At 54.4% G+C, this 17,320-nt stretch overlaps 1 protein-coding gene across 1 annotated transcript in view; it reads right to left on the bottom strand.

Moving 5' to 3' along the window:
* LOC121274737 (sodium/calcium exchanger 1-like) overlaps positions 1-17,320 on the bottom strand; it is a 459,072-nt gene that overhangs the window by 111,453 nt on the left and 330,299 nt on the right. The window contains exons 3-5 of the mRNA XM_041182077.1: positions 5,647-5,753; positions 3,868-3,995; positions 2,812-2,911 (exon numbers count right to left, since the gene is read on the bottom strand). Of these exons, the coding sequence (XP_041038011.1) occupies positions 2,812-2,911; positions 3,868-3,995; positions 5,647-5,753 (335 nt within the window). The remainder of the gene's footprint in view (positions 1-2,811; positions 2,912-3,867; positions 3,996-5,646; positions 5,754-17,320) is intronic.

Raw genomic sequence — 17,320 nt, 5'->3', positions numbered from 1 at the left:
AGGCTGCGCCGCCTCACTGAGTCCAATAGGCCACCCCCTTTCCTCCCCTCCTCCTCCCCCACCCCCACCACACCCCCCCCCCCCCCCCCCTCCCCCCGGCCACACCGCACCCGGCGAACCCCACCAGTGAATGGAGATTTCAGATCAGGCTGCGCCACCTCACTGAGTTGAATAGCCCGCCCTCCCCATTCTCCCCCCACCCCGCTCGCTTGGTGGGGAGCGTGGGGTTGTGGGGGGGGGGGGGGGGGGGGGGGGGGTGGCGTGCAGTCCCCTGAAGGAATGCGAAGGGGCCGATACTGCCCCCTGGAGACACCCCTGAGCACAAGCAACACCCCGCGCCCGCCCCCCACCCTCACCCCTACTCGCTCGCAGGGGGGTGTGACGAGGAGGAGAGTCTTGGCTAGGTTTACAGACCCCGCACCACAGCGGGGAGTTGGTGGGGGGGGGCGGTGGTGGGGGGGAGTGGCGCAAGAAACTAGAACAGTGCAGTACGGGTGGGGGTTTGGGGAGCCTGTGTCTCCCCCACCCCCACCAATCGCCATCAGGGGAGCAGTTCCACCCAACCCTCTGCCATGTGGCTGCCGCACGAGGCCCCATGCAGTCGAATAGCTGCCCAGTCTCGCTCCGGAGAAAGGTTGTTTGCGGGGGTGGGGGTTGGACTTTCGGAAGGGATGGACAGCCGGCAAGGACGTTGAACCCGGTCACTCCACTCCGGCAGGGGCTTGGAGGTGTGCGGGGGTGGAGGCTGGTGTCGGGGGCAATGGAGGGTGATTAAAAACACCAGATCCTTCCGGAAGCTTTGCCGTCACTCGATCCCGGTCCGCGGCCCCGTCTCTCTCTCTCTCTCTCTCTCCAACAGCTGCTGTCTAGTGAAGTGTTAGCTTAGCCGGAGCAGTAATTACTGGCTGCACTAATGGCTTGACGCTAAATCCTGTCTCGGGACAATTAAATACTGGGGCCTAGTTGATTACTGGGCCCAAATTGAAGGCTGGGGGGGGGGGGTGGTGGGGGGGTGGAGGTGGCGGGTGGTTGGGGGGGAGAAGAGGACGGGGGTTTATTTAGATTCTTGACCCAGTTTGCGGTGGGATATGGAGCCAAGAACGGGCGAACGGAGTTAAGATACGGAGCCGCCGCGATCTTGTTGACTAGCAGAATGGGCCTCGAGGGGCTGAAAGGCCTCGTCCTGCAACCCAACCGCTTGACCGAAATAAAAAAGCCCCTTTGTTTTAAAATAAAAATTGTTTCGGACGTATAAGGTGGGGGGGTCGGGGGGGGGGGGGGGGGTGGGGGGTGGGGGTGGGGGGGTTGGGGGGTGGTCAGGTGCATTTTGTCTGGGGAACTTGCCGTTTCAGGATCGCTTCATTTAGAGGCTGAGTAGTGAGGAGAGGTGGAGGCCGCACTTGGGGCCTGCGGCCTTGTGGTGTTGTCAGGGTAAATTGGCACTTCCAGGGAAGGGTTGCGGGCGGGCAATTAGCGTCCGGGTTATGGGTGACGGTCGCCACTGCAAACTGCCCCAGCTGGGTCAAGAATCTAAATAAACCCCCGTCCTCTTCCTCCCCCACACCCCCCCACCCCGCCACCCGCCCCCCAGGCTTCAATTTGGGCCCAGTAATCAACTAGGCCCCAGTATTTAATTGTCCCGAGACAGGATTTAGCGTCAAGCCATTAGTGCAGCCAGTAATTACTGCTCCAGCTAAGCTAACACTTCACTAGACAGCAGCTGTTGGAGAGAGAGAGAGAGAGAGACGGGGCCGCGGACCGGGATCGAGTGACGGCAAAGCTTCCGGAAGGATCTAGTGTTTTTAATCGCCCTCCATTGCCCCCGACACCAGCCTCCACCCGCCTCGGCCTCCGCCTCCCCCACCCCACTCCGAACCCTTGCTGGCTTTTGCCTCATCAGATCTGTCGGAGGGTCAGTGCTGAGGGAGTGCCGCACTGTCGGAGGGTCAGTGCTGAGGGAGCGCCGCACTGTCGGAGGGTCAGTGTTGAGGGAGCGCCGCACTGTCGGAGGGTCAGTACTGAGGGAGTGCCGCACTGTCGGAGGGTCAGTGCTGAGGGAGCGCCGCACTGTCGGAGGGTCAGTGCTGAGGGAGCGCCGCACTGTCGGAGGGTCAGTGCTGAGGGAGCGCCGCACTGTCGGAGGGTCAGTGCTGAGGGAGCGCTGCACTGTCGGAGGGTCAGTACTGAGGGAGTGCCGCACTGTCGGAGGGTCAGTACTGAGGGAGAGCCGCACTGTCGGAGGGTCAGTGTTGAGGGAGCGCCGCACTGTCGGAGGGTCAGTACTGAGGGAGTGCCGCACTGTCGGAGGGTCAGTGCTGAGGGAGCGCCGCACTGTCGGAGGGTCAGTACTGAGGGAGCGCCGCACTGTCGGAGGGTCAGTGCTGAGGGAGCGCCGCACTGTTGGAGGGTCAGCGCTGAGGGAGTGCCGCACTGTCGGAGGTGCCGTCTTTCAGGATGAGACATTAAACCGAGGCCCCGTCTGCCCTCTCGGGTGGGTGTAAAAGATCCCACAGCCACTATTGGGAGAAGAGCAGGGGGGGGGAGTTCTCCCCGGTGTCCTGGGGCCGATATTTATCCCTCATGGGAATAACAGCACATGGCAGACGGTCATTGTCATGTTGTGGGTTGGTGGGATCCTGCTGTGTGCACCTCACTGGCTGTACCGTGTCTCTGGACCCCCTGGACTGGATGAGAATTGAATGTCTCTGTCCGAGTGGTCTTGGGGACAGTTGCTTGTACCCTCTCCACGCTGTGTCCACTTCCTCGGTCCCCCTGCGCCACCTTGCTCAGTCAGGATACCTCAGTACTCACCCGCACTGACCGTTACAGCATTGACAAACTGCTCTCTCCAGCTGCTACTGCTCACCACCAGAGCCAGGTTAGTCTTCTTAATCAGCTTGTCGACAGTATTCTGTGGAAGTGATACAGAAATGGCAGCAGAGAAGATGGGTTAGTCCCACTAGACTGTGAAAAACACACACACAGGAACTCGAGGCCATTCTGCCCCTCTTGAGCCTGTTATACAGGAACCCTAAGCCATTCAGCCCCTCTCAAACCTGTTGTACAGGAACTCGAGGCCATTCAGCCCCTCTTGAGCCTGTTATACAGGAACCCTAAGCCATTCAGCCCCTCTCAAACCTGTTATACAGGAACTCGAGACCATTCAGCCCCTCTCAAACCTGTTATACAGGAACCTGAGGCCATTCAGCCCCATGATCCTGTTACACAGGAACTCGAGGCCATTCAGCCCCTCTCGAGCCTGTTATACAGGAACCTGAGGCCATTCAGCCCCACGATCCTGCTACACAGGAATTTGAGGCCATTCAGCCCTTCTGGAGCCTGTTAAACAGGAACCCCAGGCCACTCAGCCCCTCTCAAACCTGTTATACAGGAACCTGAGGCCATTCAGCCCCATGATCCTGCTACACAGGAATTCGAGGCCATTCAGCCCCTCTCGAGCCAACAGTTAATAAATAAATAAATAAATAAATAAATAAATTAACAACATAGCAACAGAAGGAGGCCATTCAGCCCCTCTTGAGCCTGTTACATAAGAACAGCTGGAGGCCATTCAGCCCCTCCTCAAGGCTGTTGCTTGATACAGGGACTGCCTCCCCGCCCACCTCGGGGTGGGGGGAGGGGCTCAATGAAGTAGCCGCTCCTTTGCGAGCTATTTGACCTGGAGGGGCAGTGCGGCTGTGCACGATCCTCCCGACACGAGTCCCGGATGGATTACTCCCCGGACCCCCACACCCGTCTCCCTCCCCCCACCCCCCCACCCCCACCACCCACCCCATCACCCCCCCATCACCCCCCATCACCCCCCATCACCCCCGCCAAGGGGACACATGACAGGGAGACCCTGACCTTAAACTCGTAGGACTCCTCGATGATGATCTCCGTCTTGACCGGCTCACCCAGCGACGGGCAACCAAGCTTGGTGACAGCCTCCTCCTCATCCGGCAGCATGCCCGGCCGATTCTCGTTGGGGTCGCCTGAGGGCAGAGTTCAAGGGTGGCAGGTCAGGCTGGTCAGACACCGGGCCAAGGCGGCGAACGGTTTTTTAAAAAGACATTCGCTCCTGGTCAAGGAGTTTCCCTTTGACGTCTCTCATCACCGTAGTGTGGGTGGGGGGTGGGGGGGGCGGTGGTGGGGGTTTGGTCGCTGGACTAGGCCAGCGTTTGTTACCCATCCCTAATTACCCCTTGAACCGAGTGTCTCGCTCGGCCAAAGAGTCAACCACTTGGCTGTGGGTCACATGTAGGCCCAGACCGGGTAAGGAGGGCGGATTTCCCTCCCTAAAGGGGACATCAGTGACCCAGAGGGGTCTTTACGACAATCGATGATAGTTTCATGGTCACCGTCACTGAGACTAGTTTTCAATTCCAGATTTATTAACTGAATTTAAATTCCACCGGCTGCCCTGGTGGGGTTTGAACCCTCGTCCCCCAGAGCATTAACCTGGGCCTCTGGGTCTCTAGCCCAGTGGCATTACCACCATGTCACCCTCTGCCCACAGGGCATTAATTCTCCTCCCCATTTGCCCCTCAGTAGTTTGGGGTTGGGCCTTTCTTTGGGGTTGGGCCTTTCTTTGGGGTTGGGCCTTCCTCAAAACCCCTCTTTGCAACGTCATAGGGCAGTGAACACTTTAGCGTTGCCATGGGGTCTGGTGTCGCCTACGCAGCCACGTACCAACTAGGAGCAGGAGGAGGCCACTCGGCCCCTCGCGCCGGCTCCGCCATTCTATACCATCGTGTCTGATCTGATTGTGGCCTTAACCCCACTTTCCTGTCTGTCCCCCCATAACCCTCGACTCCCTCGTCGATCCAAAATCTGTCTAACTCGGCCTTGAATATATTCAGTGACCCAGCCTCCCCTGCTCTCTGGGGGCGGGGGGGGGAGAATTCCACAGACTGACCACCCTCTGAGAGAGGAAATTCCTCCTCATCTCCGTCTTCAATAGGAGACCCCTTATTCTGAAACTGTGCCCCCTCCTCGTTCTAGATACCCCCACGAGGGGGAAACATCCTCTCAGCCTCCACCCTGTCATAACCCCACCCCCCTCAGGATCTGATATGTTTCAATAAGATCACCCTTCATTCTTCTAAACTCCAATGGGTACAGGGCCCAACCTGCTCAACCTTTCCTCATGAGACAAACCCCCTTCATCCCAGGAATCAGCCGAGTGAACCTTCTCTGAACGGCCTCCAGTGCGAGTCTATCCCTCCTTATATAAGGAGAGCAAGAGTCACCACGAACAGTAAGTCACGTTGCTGTTTGTGGGATCTTGCTGTGCGTAAATGGGCTGCTGAGTTTCCTACGTTACAACAGGGACGTTACAACGCTTCAGAAAAAATAAAGTCCTTCATCGTGTGCGAAAGGCTCTGGGACGTCCCGAGGGGGGTGACAGGAGCTGGAGAGATGGGGATCTCTTTGAAATGAAAACGATAGGCCTCTCCTCCTCTCCCCGGTGATCCAGGGTCTCAAACCTGTGGAACACGCTGCCCCCCTCCCTTTCCAACTGTCCCCGACCTTGGAGAAGGCTTATCAATTTCCCCTCAGTTTTCCTGTCCTGCACCCTCGGTGCAACCTGGTCTGGGTGGTCTATAGGCTTCGGCCTACTCTTCAACACAACTGGAGCCTCACCTCTTCGCTTCCCAACCTCGACGAGCACAGGGTCACCGAGTTCAACAAAGAAATTCTTGTTCTTCTCATATTCTTCGTCGTCAATGATTTGGATTTCAATGACCTGCCTGAAATGGAGGGTGAAGACAGAGGGTTACACGTCATTTCCAATCACCGCCCGGATTTCACCCCCACTCCAAAGGCTCCAGCCTCATAATGCAGGTCAACATTCCCCAGAACTGAGGGAGCGCCGCACTGTCAGAGGGTCAGTGCTGAGGGAGCGCCGCACTGTCGGAGGGTCAGTGCTGAGGGAGCGCCGCACTGTCGGAGGGTCAGTACTGAGGGAGCGCCGCACTGTCGGAGGGTCAGTGCTGAGGGAGCGCCGCACTGTCGGAGGGTCAGTGCTGAGGGAGTGCCGCACTGTCGGAGGGTCAGTACTGAAGGAGCGCCGCACTGTCGGAGGGTCAGTGCTGAGGGAGCGCCGCGCTGTCGGAGGGTCAGTACTGAGGGAGTGCCGCGCTGTCGGAGGGTCAGTACTGAGGGAGCGCCGCGCTGTCAGAGGTGCCGTCTTTCAGGATGAGACATTAAACCGAGGCCCCGTCTGCCCTCTCGGGTGGGTGTAAAAGATCCCATGGCCACTATTGGGAGAAGAGCAGGGGGTAGTTCTCCCCGGTGTCCTGGGGGCCAATATTTATCCCTCAACAAACACCCACTAAAAACAGATGATCTGGGTCATTATCACATTGCTGTTTATGGGATCTTGCTGTGCGTAAGTGGGCTGCTGAGTTTCCTGACATATGAAGGTCCGATTTGAACCCTGTACAATACCTGGGTGTTAAACCAGCAGCGGATTTTTCACCTCGTTCCCAGTGACAGCCCTGCTGGTCACCATTGTAACTCCCTGATTTCCCGGTGACGGGGGAGGGGCAGGGGGGCGGTGGGGGGGTATCGCTCCAGGGTATTTTACCCCCCCTGGCCTGACTCAGAGGGGCTGCAGATTCCCAGGTCACCCCACATCCCGGGGTCTCCGTCATCGTTCTGTGACCGGCGGCCACCCACCCCTTCCTCTCCCCGCTGGCCATTATTCACCAGCTGGTCGACTAAGAGGGGCATCGTGCCCGCGCCCCATTCCAGAGCTCCCCTCCCATCACGGGGAGGAGCTGGACACCAGCTCGAAGCCTGGGTCTCTTCCCCAGCGTTCCAACCTCCCGTCCCTCCTCCTGAGGCCAGCAGGAGACATATGAAGTAAGGTCAGAAATAGAGTCTGCAGGGGGAGCTGTCAGACTGTGGACAAGCTGTGGTTATCATACCGTCCAATATCAAGGCATTCCCTCTCTCGCTCTCTGCCTCTCTCTCACTCTGTCTCCCTCTCTCTCTCCATCTTTCTCCCCCAATCTCTCTCCCTGTCTTTCTCTCCCTCTCCCTCTCTCTCTCTGTCTCTGTCTCTGTCTCTCTCCCTCTCTCTGCCTCTCTCTCACTCTGTCTCCCTCTCTCTCTCTCTCTCTTTCTCCCCCACTCTCTCTCCCTGTCTTTCTCTCCCTCTCCCTCTCTCTCTCTGTCTCTGTCTCTGTCTCTCTCCCTCTCTCTGCCTCTCTCTCACTCTGTCTCCCTCTCTCTCTCCATCTTTCTCCCCCACTCTCTCTCCCTGTCTTTCTCTCCCTCTCTCTCTCTGTCTCTGTCTCTGTCTCTGTCTCTCTCCCTCTCTCTGCCTCTCTCTCACTCTGTCTCCCTCTCTCTCTCTCTCTCTTTCTCCCCCACTCTCTCTCCCTGTCTTTCTCTCCCTCTCCCTCTCTCTCTCTGTCTCTGTCTCTCTCCCTCTCTCTCTCTCTCTGTTTCCCTCCCTCTCTTTCTCTCCCTATCATCCACTCTCTCTCTCAGTCTCTCCCTTTCTTTGACTCTCTCCCTGTCTCTTTGTCCCCCGAACCTCTCTCTCTCTCCCTCTCCCTCACTGTCCCTCTCCCTACTTGTTATTTACCAGCTGCCAGTATTCCTCTGGGATTTGCCTTGATGTGCCACAGGGATCCTTGCTCAGAGCCCAAACACCATCTTTCGATATATTCAGCCAGTCAAACCAACATGGGCAGCAATCGAAAGCAAGTGGGGGCTACTGACCCTCCGAGAGTGCAGCTCTCCCTCAGTACTGACCCTCTGACCGTGTGGCACTCCCTCAGCACTGACCCTCCGACAGCGCGGCACTCCCTCAGCACTGACCCTCCGACAGTGCGGCACTCCCTCAGCACTGACCCTCCGACAGTGCGGCTCTCCCTCAGTACTGACCCTCCGACAGTGCGGCGCTCCCTCAGCACTGACCCTCTGACAGTGCGGCGCTCCCTCAGCACTGACCCTCCGACAGTGCGGCACTCCCTCAGCACTGACCCTCCGACAGTGCGGCGTTCCCTCAGCACTGACCCTCCGACAGTGCGGCACTCCCTCAGTACTGACCCTCCGACAGTGCGGCGTTCCCTCAGCACTGACCCTCTGACAGTGTGGCGCTCCCTCAGCACTGACCCTCCGACAGTGCGGCACTCCCTCAGCACTGACCCTCCGACAGTGCGGCGCTCCCTCAGCACTGACCCTCCGGCAGTGCGGCGCTCCCTCAGCACTGACCCTCTGACAGTGCGGCGCCCCCTCAGCACTGACCCTCTGACAGTGCGGCACTCCCTCAGCACTGACCCTCCGACAGTGCGGCGTTCCCTCAGCACTGACCCTCCGACAGTGCGGCGCTCCCTCAGCACTGACCCTCCGACAGTGCGGCGCTCCCTCAGCACTGACCCTCCGACAGTGTGGCGCTCCCTCGGTACTGTGATCGGAGAGTGCAGGGGGGGATTACATGTCTCATGGCTCTGAATTAAGGGTTCTAACCTCCAATCATCAGTGGGACAACGCTGAGAGAGAGAGAGAGAGAGAGAGAGAGTGAGAGACAGACAGAGAGAGAGGGAGACAGAGAGAGAGGGAGACAGAGAGAGAGGGAGACAGAGAGAGAGAGAGATAGACAGAGAAATGGAGGCAGAGAGACAGACAGAGAGGGACATAGAGAGAGAGAGGGAGACAGAGAGAGAGGCAGAGAGAGAGGCAGAGAGAGAGACAGACAGAGAGGGACAGAGAGAGAGAGAGAGGGAGACAGAGAGAGAGAGGCAGAGAGAGAAAGAGACAGAGAAATGGAGGTAGAGAGACAGACAGAGAGAAAGAGAGAGAGAGATGTCTGGGCAGAAGGGAGAGAGTTAATTTCGAATGTGCCAGGTTCTCTGAGTACACAGTGCGATCCCAGAGGAAACAGAGAGTGGATTGAGAAAGATTTTATGGGAGATGGAGGCGATGGCCTTAACACTGGCAGAAAAAATAAGAGACACTCTAAACAACTGCAGAGTTAACACAAACCTCCCATCCTCATCAATACAGCCCATTCATCAGCGTTTACTCTCTCTCTTCCTCTGCCTTCGTCACATCAAATCCAAATATTTGGAACACTTTAGATGTTAGGAAGTTAAATCTATCAGCTGGCTGTTGCTGTATATAACAGGAGCATTGCAGAGTGTGTACAAGATTGGCAGGAACTCTCATAGTGGGGTCCAGAGCTCGGCTCATATTCCAGAAAATTCCCACAGCTACACTCTGGAACAAAACAGACTTCACTAGCTCCCACTCCCAATACCCCATCAAAATCATCACCCTCACCCCCAATACCACATCAAAATCATCACCCTCACCCCCAATACCCCATCAAAATCATCACCCCCACCCCCAATACCCCATCAAAATCATCACCCCCATCCCCAATACCCCATCAAAATCATCATCCCCACCCCCAATACCCCATCAAAATCATCACCCCCACCCCCAATACCCCATCAAAATCATCACCCCCATCCCCAATACCCCAACAAAATCATCACCCCCATCCCCAATACCCCATCAAAATCATCACCCCCACCCCCAATACCCCATCAAAATCACCACCCCCATCCCCAATACCCCATCAAAATCATCACCCCCACCCCCAATACCCCATTAAAATCATCATCCCCACCCCCAACACCCCATCAAAATCATCACCCCCATCCCCAATACCCCATCAAAATCATCACCCCCCCACCCCCAATACCCCATCAAAATCATCACCCCCACCCCCAATACCCCATCAAAATCATCACCCCCACCCCCAATACCCCATCAAAATCATCACCCCCACTCCCAATACTCCATCAAAATCATCACCCCCACCCCCAATACCCCATCAAAATCATCACCCCCACCCCCAATACCCCATCAAAATCATCACCCCCACCCCCAATACCCCATTAAAATCATCATCCCCAACCCACAGCCACATCCACTATCCCATCAACTTCCTCCAGCCCCTACAACCCTCTCTATCTCTGTAACCTCCTCCAGCCCCTAAAACCCTCCCTATCTCTGTAACCTCCTCCAGCCTCTACAACCTTCCCTATCGCCATAACCTCCTCCAACCCCTACAACCCTCACTATCTCTGTAACCTCCTCCAGCCCCTACAACCCTCCCTATCGCCATAACCTCCTCCAGCCCCTACAACCCTCCCTATCTCTGTAACCTCCTCCAGTCCCTACACCCCTCCCTATCTCCATAAATTCCTCCAGCCCCTACAACCCTCCCTATCTCTGTAACCTCCTCCAGCACATACAACACCCCCTATCTCTGTAACCTCCTCCAGCCCCTACAACCCCCCCATCTCTGTAACCTCCTCCAACCCCTACAACCCCCCCTATCTCTGTAACCTCCTCCATCCCCTACACCCCTCCCTATCTCTGTAACCTCCTCCAGCCCCTACAACCCTCCCTATCTCTGTAACCTCCTCCAGCCCCTACAAGCCTCCCTATCTCTGTAACCTCCTCCAGCCCCTACAACCCTCCCCATCTCTGTAACCTCCTCCAGCCCCTACAACCCTCCCTATCTCTGTAACCTCCTCCAGCCCCTACAATCCTCCCTATCTCTGTAACCTCCTTCAGCCCCTACAACCCTCTCTATCTCTGTAACCTCCTCCAGCGTCTACACCCTCCCTATCTCTGTAACCTCCTCCAGCCCCTACACCCCTCCCTATCTCTGTAACCTCCTCCAGCCCCTACAACCCTCCCTTTCTCCGTAACCTCCTCCAGCCCCTAAAACCCTCCCTATCTCTGTAACCTCCTCCAGCACCTACAATCCTCCCTATCTCTGTAACCTCCTTCAGCCCCTACAACCCTCCCTATCTCTGTAACCTCCTCCAGCGTCTACACCCTCCCTATCTCTGTAACCTCCTCCAGCCCCTACACCCCTCCCTATCTCTGTAACCTCCTCCAGCCCCTACAACCCTCCCTATCTCTGTAACCTCCTCCAGCCCCTACAACCCTCCCTATCTCTGTAACTTCCTCCAGTCCCTACAACCCTCTGAGATCTCTGCGCTCCTCCAATTCCAGCCTCTTGACCATCCCCCGATTCCCATCGCCCCACCATTGGCGGCCGTGCCTTCAGCTGCCTGGAGTCTTTTAGCTGAAACCTAACCTCATGACCCCTACTCAAGAGGCAGTATCCAGCCTTGTAAAATGTTCAGGTATGCTAAATGATGAAAAATATTGCTGGCTTTAGAGTTTATTTCTAAATTTCTAAATACAGCTCTGTTTACAAAATTGAGCTCCACTAAAATTAGTAAACAATTGCGTGGGAGGAGTGGGAACATTAAACAGTGAAGAGTTTCAACCTATATAGAGACACAGTCAGTAACACAGGGCGCTGGGGGGTGAGGGGTTACTGAGTGACAGTGTGAGGGAGCTGAATTAACATCAGTAGAGATACAGTCAGTAACACAGGGAGCTGGGGGGAGAGGGGTTACTGAGTGACAGTGTGAGGGAGCTGGATTAACATCAGTAGAGATACAGTCAGTAACACAGGGAGCTGGGTGGAGAGGGGTTACTGAGTGACAGTGTGAAGGAGCTGGATTAACATCAGTAGAGATACAGTAAGTAACACAGGGAGCTGGGCGGAGAGGGGTTACTGAGTGACAGTGTGAGGGAGCTGGATTAACATCAGTAGAAATAAAGTCAGTAACAAAGGGCGCTGGGGGAGGGGAGTTACTGAGTGACAGTTTGAGGGAGCTGGATTAACATCAGTACAGATAGAGTCAGTAACACAGGGCGCTGGGGGGAGAGGGGTTACTGAGTGACAGTGTGAGGGAGCTGGATTAACATCAGTAGAGATAAAGTCAGTAACACAGGGCGCTGGGGGGAGAGGGGTTACTGAGTGACAGTGTGAGGGAGCTGGATTAACATCAGTAGAGATACAGTCAGTAACACAGGGTGCTGGAGAAGAGGAATCCAAGAAGATCAGCGAGAGAGAGTGAGAGAAAGAGAGATATATTGAGAGATGGTATTTTTAAATACAAAAATACTCATCCTGAATGTTAATGAAAGCTTTCTAAGTAATTAAATATGCATAATATGAAATGAAGATTAGATTTTAAATATGAATATGTTATAAATGGAATGATTGATAAGACAATGGGAATTGGGATCTGAAATTCTATTCTCAGAATGAAGGATGTCAAGGTCTCGGAGAGGGTGTGGAGGAGATTTTCTAGAATGTTCCCAGGGATGAGAGGACCTCAGTTCATGTGGAGAGACTGGGAGAAGCTGGGATTGTTCTCCTTAGAGCAGAGAAGGTTAAGGGGGAGATTGATTCGAGGCGTTCAAAATCAGGAAGGGTTTGGATAGAGTGAACGAGGAGAAAGTGTTTCCAGCGGCAGGAGGGTCGGTAACCAGAGGGACACAGATTGAAGAGAATCAGTAATAGAGCCAGAGGGGGAGATGAGGAGAATGTTTTTTTGACACAGCGAGTTGCTGTGATCTGGAAGGCGCTGCCTGAAAGGGCGGTGGAAGCAGATTAAATAGGAACTTATAACAAGATGGTGAATCTTTCTGAGGGCCGCAGGGATTTGTAGAAACAATGTGGGGGCCAAAGGGCCAATGCTTTGTGTCCTTGAATTGAGGTTAAATAAGGCCCCTTTAAAAATCATCACTGCTCCACCTACAGAATGTTCTGTAAGGAAAAGATTCGACAGATTTGCAGAATAATATTTAAAATGAAGCTAAAAGTCTTGAGTTACGATGCAGTTACAATGCATGCTGGGATAGCTGAGACGTCTTCTACGTCAATTTCCAAAATGGCTGCCATAGGAACACAACGAGGAAACCACCAAACTTCCCTGAAATTCCCTCCAATGTTATTATAATATCACTTGCCAAGCTGGGTAACAGGACACGGGGAAAACTACCCACCCTCCGACAGAGGGTCAGTGCTGAGGGAACGCCGCACTGTCGGAGGGTCAGTGCTGAGGGAGCGCCGCACTGTCGGAGGGTCAGTGCTGAGGGAGAGCCGCACTGTCGGAGGGTCAGTGCTGAGGGAGCGCCGCACTGTCAGAGAGTCAGTACTGAGGGAGCGTCGCACTGTCAGCAGTGCCTTCTTTCAGGATGAGAGATTAAACCGAGAACCCGTCTGCCCTCTCGGGTGGGTGTAAAAGATCCCACGGTCACTATTGGGAGAAGAGCAGGGGGGAGTTCTCCCCGGTGTCCTGGGGCCAATATTTATCCTGCACCCAACATCACTAAAAACAGATGATCTGGGTCATTATCACATTGCTGTTTGTGGGATCTTGCCCAACTAATGGTTGCGTTTCCAAAAAATGACATTAGCTATACAGTAGATTGTGTCCACACTGTCCCCATCAAACACTCCCAGGGCAGGTACAGCACGGGGTTAGATACAGAGTATAGCTCCCTCTACACTGTCCCCATCAAACACTCCCAGGACAGGTACAGCACGGGGTTAGATACAGAGTAAAGTTCCCTCTACACCGTCCCCATCAAACACTCCCAGGACAGGGACAGCACGGGGTTAGATACAGAGTAAAGCTACCTCTACACTGTCCCCATCAAACACTCCCAGGACAGGTACAGCACAGGGTTAGATACAGAGTAAATCTCCCTCTACACTGTCCCCATCAAACACTCCCAGGACAGGTACAGCACGGGGTTAGATACAGAGTAAAGCTCCCTCTACACTGTCCCCATCAAACACTCCCAGGACAGGTACAGCACGGGGTTAGATACAGAGTAAATCTCCCTCTACACTGTCCCCATCAAACACTCCCAGGACAGGTACAGCACGGGGTTCGATACAGAGTAAACTCCCTCTACACTTTCCCCATCAATCACTCCCAGGACAGGGACAGCACGGGGTTAGATACAGAGTAAAGCTCACTCTACACTGTCCCCATCAAACACTCCCAGGACAGGTACAGCACGGGGTTAGATACAGAGTAAATCTCCCTCTACACTGTCCCCATCAAACACTCCCAGGACAGGTACAGCACGGGGTTAGATACAGAGTAAATCTCCCTCTACACCGTCCCCATCAAACACTCCCAGGACAGGTACAGCACGGGGTTAGATACAGAGTAAAGTTCCCTCTACACTGTCCCCATCAAACACTCCCAGGACAGGTACAGCACGGGGTTAGATACAGAGTAAATCTCCCTCTACACAGTCGCCATCAAACACTCCCAGGACAGGTACAGCACGGGGTTAGATACAGAGTAAAGCTCCCTCTACACTGTCCCCATCAAACACTCCCAGGACAGGTACAGCACGGGGTTAGATACAGAGTAAAGCTTCCTCTACACTGTCCCCATCAAACACTCCCAGGACAGGTACAGCAAGGGGTTAGATACAGAGTAAAGCTCCCTCTACACTGCCCCCATCAAACACTCCCAGGACAGGTACAGCACGGGGTTAGATACAGAGTAAAGCTCTCTCCATACTGTCCCCATCAAACACTCCCAGGACAGGTACAGCACGGGGTTAGATACAGAGTAAAGGTCCCTCTACACTGTCCCCATCAAACACTCCCAGGACAGGTACAGCACGGGGTTAGATACAGAGTAAATCTCCCTCTACACCGTCCCCATCAAACTCTCCCAGGACAGGTACAGCACGGGGTTAGATACAGAGTAAAGCTCTCTCTACACTGTCCCCATCAAACACTCCCAGGACAGGTACAGCACGGGGTTAGATACAGAGTAAAGCCCCCTCTACACCGTCCCCATCAAACACTCCCAGGACAGGTACAGCACGGGGTTAGATACAGAGTAAAGCTCCCTCTACACCGTCCCCATCAAACACTCCCAGGACAGGTACAGCACGGGGTTAGATACAGAGTAAATCTCCCTCTACACTGTCCCCATCAAACACTCCCAGGACAGGTACAACACGGGGTTAGATACAGAGTAATGCTCCCTCTACACTGTCCCCATCAAACACTCCCAGGACAGGTACAGCACGCGGTTAGATACAGAGTAAAGGTCTCTCTACACTGTCCCCATCAAACACTCCCAGGACAGGTACAGCACGGGGTTAGATACAGAGTAAATCTCCCTCTACACTGTCCCCATCAAACACTCCCAGGACAGGTACAGCACGGGGTTAGATACAGAGTAAATCTCCCTCTACACTGTCCCCATCAAACACTCCCAGGACAGGTACAGCACGGGGTTAGATACAGAGTAAATCTCCCTCTACACTGCCCCCATCAAACACTCCCAGGACAGGTACAGCATGGGGTTAGATACAGAGTAAAGCTCCCTCTACACCGTCTCCATCAAACACTCCCAGGACAGGTACAGCACGGGGTTAGATACAGAGTAAAACTCCCTCTACACTGTCCCCATCAAACACTCCCAGGACAGGTACAGCACGGGGTTAGATACAGAGTAAAGGTCTCTCTACACTGTCCCCATCAAACACTCCCAGGACAGGTACAGCACGGGGTTAGATACAGAGTAAATCTCCCTCTACACTGTCCCCACCAAACACTCCCAGGACAGGTACAGCACGGGGTTCGATACAGAGTAAATCTCCCTCTACACTGTCCCCATCAAACACTCCCAGGACAGGTACAGCACGGGGTTAGATACAGAGTAAAGCTCACTCTACACTGTCCCCATCAAACACTCCCAGGACAGGTACAGCACGGGGTTAGATACAGAGTAAAGCTCCCTCTACACCGTCCCCATCAAACACTCCCAGGACAGGTACAGCACGGGGTTAGATACAGAGTGAAGCTCTCTCTACACTGTCCCCATCAAACACTCCCAGGACAGGTACAGCACGGGGTTAGATACGGAGTGAAGTCCCTCTACACTGTCCCCATCAAACACTCCCAGGACAGGTACAGCACGGGGTTAGATACAGAGTAAAGCTCCCTCTACACTGTCCCCATCAAACACTCCCAGGACAGGTACAGCACGGGGTTAGATACAGAGTAAAGTTCCCTCTACACTGTCCCCATCAAACACTCCCAGGACAGGTACAGCACGGGGTTAGATACAGAGTAAAACTCCCTCTACACTGTCCCCATCAAACACTCCCAGGACAGGTACAGCACGGGGTTAGATAGACAGTAAATCTCCCTCTACACTGTCCCCATCAAACACTCCCAGGACAGGTACAGCACGGGGTTAGATACAGAGTAAAGCTCCCTCTACACTGTCCCCATCAAACACTCCCAGGACAGGTACAACACGAGGTTAGATACAGAGTAAAGCTCTCTCTACACTGTCCCCATCAAACACTCCCAGGACAGGTACAGCACGGGGTTAGATACAGAGTAAAGCTCCCTCTACACTGTCCCCATCAAACACTCCCAGGACAGGTACAGCACGGGGTTAGATACAGAGTAAAGCTCCCTCTACACCGTCCCCATCAAACACTCCCAGGACAGGTACAGCACGGGGTTAGATACAGAGTAAACCCTCTACACTGTCCCCATCAAACACTCCCAGGACAGGTACAGCACGGGGTTAGATACAGAGTAAAACTCCCTCTACACTGTCCCCATCAAACACTCCCAGGACAGGTACAGCACGGGGTTAGATACAGAGTAAAGCTCCCTCTACACTGTCCCCATCAAACACTCCCAGGACAGGTACAGCACGGGGTTAGATACAGAGTAAATCACCCTCTACACTGTCCCCATCAAACACTCCCAGGACAGGTACAGCATGGGGTTAGATACAGAGTAAATCTCCCTCTACACTGTCCCTATCAAACACTCCCAGGACAGGTACAGCACGGGGTTAGATACAGAGTAAAGCTCCCTCTACACTGTCTCAATCAAACACTCCCAGGACAGGTACAGCACGGGGTTAGATACAGAGTAAAGCTCTCTCTACACTGTCCCCATCAAACACTCCCAGGACAGGTACAGCACGGGGTTAGATACAGAGTAAATCTCCCTCTACACTGTCCCTATCAAACACTCCCAGGACAGGTACAGCACGGGGTTAGATACAGAGTAAAGCTCCCTCTACACTGTCCCCATCAAACACTCCCAGGACAGGTACAGCACCGGGTTAGATACAGAGTAAATCTCCCTCTACACTGTCCCCATCAAACACTCCCAGGACAGGTACAGCACGGGGTTAGATACAGAGTAAAGCTCCCTCTACACTGTCCCCATCAAACACTCCCAGGACAGGTACAGCACGGGGTTAGATACAGAGTAAAGCTCCCTCTACACTGTCCCCATCAAACACTCCCAGGACAGGTACAGCACGGGGTTAGATACAGAGTAAACCCTCTACACTGTCCCCATCAAACACTCCCAGGACAGGTACAGCACGGGGTTAGATAC

Source organism: Carcharodon carcharias (assembly GCF_017639515.1).
Source record: "Carcharodon carcharias isolate sCarCar2 chromosome 37 unlocalized genomic scaffold, sCarCar2.pri SUPER_37_unloc_3, whole genome shotgun sequence".
Lineage (NCBI taxonomy): Eukaryota > Metazoa > Chordata > Chondrichthyes > Lamniformes > Lamnidae > Carcharodon > Carcharodon carcharias.
The sequence above is the reverse complement of the archived record's forward strand: the minus strand, read 5'-3'. Positions and strand labels throughout refer to the sequence as shown.